Source organism: Hipposideros armiger, unplaced genomic scaffold (assembly GCF_001890085.2).
Source record: "Hipposideros armiger isolate ML-2016 unplaced genomic scaffold, ASM189008v1 scaffold_813, whole genome shotgun sequence".
Taxonomy (NCBI): Eukaryota; Metazoa; Chordata; class Mammalia; order Chiroptera; family Hipposideridae; genus Hipposideros; species Hipposideros armiger.
Window position 1 is genome coordinate 531017 of NW_017732163.1, and position 5280 is coordinate 536296.

At 45.5% G+C, this 5280-nt stretch overlaps 1 protein-coding gene across 1 annotated transcript in view; it reads right to left on the reverse strand.

The window, feature by feature from the left end:
• ZNF667 (zinc finger protein 667) overlaps nucleotides 1-3195 on the reverse strand; it is a 20389-nt gene extending 17194 nt beyond the window's left edge. Inside the window, 4 exon segments of the mRNA XM_019628878.1 lie at nucleotides 1189-1277; nucleotides 1362-1475; nucleotides 1571-1595; nucleotides 3126-3195. Coding sequence (XP_019484423.1) covers nucleotides 1189-1248 — 60 coding nt within the window. The 5' untranslated portion in view covers nucleotides 1249-1277; nucleotides 1362-1475; nucleotides 1571-1595; nucleotides 3126-3195.
• Between the last annotated feature and the right edge of the window lie 2085 nt (nucleotides 3196-5280).

Sequence of the window (5280 nt, forward strand, 5' to 3'; positions counted from 1 at the left end):
AAGAATCCTGGAGCTGTGGTGCAGATCATAGCTGAAGATGTTATTTTTAGTCAGGAAGAATGTTAACCTGTCATGAAGGTATAAAATAATTTAGTAGTGAATGTTTTTCTGTACCATCCATGTGCAATTATACTCTAAATTTCACTACACTACATGAAAGTAAATGGACATTCCAGAATATAGAGATGATTATATAGTCCTAAACTAATTATTATTAAACCAATGATCGTTGAAAATAAAAAAATTAAAAAAAAAAGAGAAAAAAGGCTGAGAAAAATGAATAAAGCCTCTGTTACCCATAGGACAGTATCAAATGGTCTAACTTATGTGTAATTGGAGGTCCTGGTAAGGGGTGCATGTGGATATTTGAATAGACAATGGCCCCCAAATTTCCAAATGTAAAGAAAAATATGACATATTTGTTAACTTTGTAAAAACTGCATGTTAATATTTTAAGGGTAATTTCTAGAAGAATATGTAGATAGACCCATACAATATCTTGCTTGTTAATATTGTGACTATTTCCTTGCTTTTAAATATCAACTTTATAAAAGTATATCTCTCAATACAAATGTTTTCTATCCATTGTTTAAGAAAAATTGATATTCATGTCCACAAAGCTCAATACTTTAAAAATATGTTAAAAAAAAATGCCTACTGTAGAAACTAACGTGGTGAAGCCTGCTCATCACAGGAGGCTGCCTTTACCGTCTCACTGGCTGGGCTCCAACAAACCCAACCTGAATACAGGGTCACAGGCAGTCTCCTAAAGTCAGAACTGTCCTCCTTGTGGTACAAGTAGAAACAAAGCAACATTGAAGGGTTAGCTCTGAGCACAGCATCGACTCGCCCTCTTCCTCGGTGGGTCCCACCTGGGCATGCATCTCCACCTCGAGAAACCAGGGGCTGTCGTCTTCCCCGTGGGGAGGGCATCTCTCCCAGCACCGGCAGAGACCTCAAGGTACTGGACCAACAGGTGCAGGGTCGTGTGCACACTGAGAAAAGAGGAGGGGGGCCAATGGGCAGCTACCTGGGTTTCCGGGGCCCTTTTCATGCTCCCAATCTCTGGTGATGGGAGGAAACTGGGGGCCATGTCTTGGCTGAGTCTCTGTCATAGGAAGTGTCCATGGAGGGAAATGGTCGGCATCTTATAAGATGGTACTTTCCTGTAGAGGAATCACTCCTTACCTTGGCTTTGGACTTCCCTCGTGCAACTGGCATCCTTTCCTCCCTGATGAGAGTCTGCATCTGGGGAGGGGCAGTGCTGGGGAGGTGGGCTGTGGGAGAGAGAAGTCAGGAGGCTGACTGGGTCTTCTGGGTGGTCCCAGAGCCTCAGGGATAAGAAATCCATAGCACCTCACCCTGGACATACCCGTGCAAGTGCACACATGGAGGGAGGTCACTCAGAATGTCTTCTGGAGCTTTCCCACTCCTTTTCAGGGTCAGGGCGGGGCCACAGCCAATGCTATCTGCTCCTAAGATCACAGAAGGCTCTGGATCAGGAGGCAAGAGAGACATGCACAGACCCCTCCCTGTTCATCCATTTGATAAGTATGTTCTGAGAGCCTACCAGGTGCCAGGCGCTGTCCCAGGTGCTGGGGGGAGAGCAGTGAGTTAGAGTGGAAAAGTACCGGCTTCCAAGCACCCTGCATTCCAGCAGGGAAGACAAGTCCACACAGAACAGTATTAGCTGAGATCACTGCTATGAAGAAAAAAAAAGACGAGGGCAGGGGGGTGGAGTTATGGGTGCTGGGGGAGGCCTCTCAGAGGAGGCAACATGGAGCTGAGGTCTCAATAGTGTAAGCACGAGCCTCATGGATGCTGGTGGAAGAGCATTCTGGGTAGAGGCACAGCATGTGCAAAGGCCCTGTGGCAGACACGTGCTCAGCAAGTAGAAGGAAGTGAGGAGACCAGTGTGCTGCAGCTAAGTGAGTAAAGTGGGGAGTGGTGGGCCAGGAGGGGGCTGATGTCAGGATGGCCAGATCATGAAGTGGGTGGTGAGCAGTGTGGAACTGACCCCAGGTGTGGTAAGACATCACACCTTAGGAGCAAGGAGCTGAACAGAAAAGTGATATATCTGACTTAACATTTAACAAAAATTTGGGGGTGGCTATGTGGCCAATAAACTGTGTGTGTGTGTGTTGTGGAGAGGTGAGGGACAGGAGCAGAAGAGGGGCTCATTAATAGGTATGTGGAAATCCAGCCAGAAAATGTGGTGGTGCAGTATGATTGGAGGATAGGAAGGGGTGACACCCAAAAGACCTGAGTCACTACACCTGTGCTGTCCAACTTGCATGCCACAAGCCATGTGTGACAAGCGCGTTCTGGAAGTAAGGCTAATGCAACTGAGGAACTCAGTGGTTTTTTTTTACAATTATTTATTTACAGTTATTTTATTACAATTAGTTTATTAAAACCATAATAAATAATAAATATTAAAATTACCTAATTAAAATTCACTATTAATCTAAAATTAAAAATTTGTCCTCAATTCAGTTACTGTAAAACTCTTAAAGTATGTTTGGAACAACTTGGGTGTCTGAATCTCCTTTTCCATTGATACGTTTTAGGAAATTTCAATACAGATCAAAAAACTCCAATGAAAATCAGGTCTCTGGATTAAGGTGTGCCATACATGTAAAACACACACCAGCTTTAGAACACTTACTACAGAAGTAAAATATCTCACTGTAATTGTTTATACTGATTACAGTTAAAACTGTAATATTTTGGGTATACTGAGTTAAAAAAATTACTATTAAAATTAACTTTTATGATTAATTTTTTTAACACTTTTCACTGTGGCTACTAGAACACTTTCAACTGCCTTGTCCTATTTCTTGGGACAGCGCTACGCCACCCTGCACAGTGTGTGTCCCGTTGACAGCACTATTCCACCCTGCACAGCCTGCACTCTTCTGCTGCCTCATTTTCTTCACGTGCAGTCCGCTCCCTGAAAGCGGCCTGGTTTGTGCGTGTGTCTACATGGGTACCATCTCCCCACCATGACTTGGGCAACACAACAGCAGGCACCCTGACTCCTCCGCTCACTGCTCTCCTCCCAGGGCGGAGAAGGGGCCGCAGAGCCCCGCAGAGAGGTGCACAAGAAATGCTTGCTGACTTACACAGTTACCAGCCCCAATGCTTCCTGGCGACCAGATCCACACTGAGGCCACGTCACACAGCAGTTCTGCCAGCAGTCACCCCATCTCTAAACTTGACTTTTGGAGAAGCGTGGGGTTTGGAAAACGCAGAAATGAGGGTATACTTTTCCCCCATTTCAAAAACTCTAAAATATAGAAAAAAAGAACAGTACAATGAATACCTAGTCACTCTTAAAATATTAACATTTTCCTTACTGTTTTTAAAAAATCCCATCATTTCAATGTAAGTTGTAGCCATGACAACAGTTCACCCCTAAATGCAACAGCGTGCATCTGGGGAGAAAGCCAGCATCACACCCCAGTGCCAACAGCAATGGGTGCCTCTGAAAAGCTTTGTGATTTTTCTATGAGAAAGGCACAGCGGGAAGCAGCCTGGGAAATGGTTTCCCTCTACAGGTGTTTGCACTCTTTTCTCCCTTGTGAGTCAGGGAAGATAAATGAAACCAAGACAATAATTAAGGTCAGAGTTAGATAAGGGGTATGTTTTAATCCAAAATGTGAATCACAAGATGGCCTTGTACTGTTTATTTAAAGGAACCCAGGCAAAGAATGCTTGATTTATTATTCTTCTCTCTGTACAAAGAGAAAAGCAATAGTAACAGTAATAAGTAATACTAAGACTAATTATTAATAAGACTAATAAGCATTGAGTGCTTACATGTGCCAAGCATCACTCCGTGGAGATTACCATTTAATTCTCACTCTGAGCCTGAGGCAGGTACTCTTAACCCCATTTCCAGAGGAGGAGAGTGAAGCACAGAGGCAGAAACCACTTGCCCCAGGTCGCAGGGCAGGGAAGTGGCAGAGCAGGATCAAGCCTGGGTCCATGGGCTCCTCACTCCTGGCTAACACTCTGGGTTTCAGGGAAGAACTAGGCAGCCTGCTGTGGTGTCAAACACATCACTCTGGAGTTGGACCACCTGGGTGAGACCATTGTTTTCATTAGCTATGTGACCCTGGACAAGTTACTTAAGCTTGCTGTGCACGTTTCTCCTATGGCAGTTGAAAATGTTCCCCTATTGAACAAGGACAATACGGAACTACTTCTGGAGTTGTGAGGATTAGGTAAGAGTTCATATGTGATAATTGGCTGTATTTTGCCTCCCACGTGTTATTAACGTGTGTATGACTCTCCTCTTCCTCACGCTGGCCTCCCTGCCAGGCCCTTATCTTCCCAGGCCCTTACCTGTCCCACGACCCAACCAGCAGTGCTCTTCCCCGCCTCACCTCTGCATTTCCTTCCCTCTTTGCGCCAACTACACCTTCTCTGTCAGGCTCACCCCAACCATCCTATTTAACACTGCAACCTGCCTCCGACCCATCCACCCACCATTCCCTCACCCAGCTCTGACTTCTCCCTTCTCCGCAGCTCTCACTGCTGTTTAATGTGCTATAATACATGAAGTAATAGAAAAAAATGTATGTTGCTCTCTGCCCCAGGTCCTGGCACAGAGCTCCTGAAACCCTTTTGATTTCCTAAGTGATGAGAGCACTAGGAGCATCTTTTGTCCTATTGAGGTGACTCTCAGTGGGCTCCTGTGTAGTGACTGGTCACCAGAAAGACCACGCCATGATTAGAAGCATGGGGTTTTCAGCTCCACCCGTCCTCTGGAGAAAGGAGACAAGCTGGAAATGGAATTAATGATCGAGCTCACCTATGGAAGGAAGCCTCCATAAAGTCCCTCAATGATGGGGTTCGTCTGGGTTGGTGAACACATCCATCCAGGAGGGTGACACACCTGGATCCACAGCTCAGAAGCTCCTGGGATTCCTCCAGACCTTTCTCTATGTACCCCTTCATCCTGCTATTCATTTGTGTCCTTTGTCACATCCTTTAATAAACTGGTAAACGTGTTTCCCTGAGTTCTGTGAGCTGCTCTAGCAAATTAATCCAATGTGAGGAGGGGGTGGCTGGGACTTTGGATTTGTAGCCAAGTCAGAAGTGGTGGGTAACCTGGTACCTACTACTTGCAATTGGCATCTGAAGCAGTCTTGTGGGACTGAGTCCTTAACCTGTGACATCTGACTCTGTCTCCAGGTAAATAGTGTCAGGATTGAGTTAAATTGTAGGACACCCAGATGGTGTCGCAGAATTGCTAGTGTCAGAAGTGTTGTG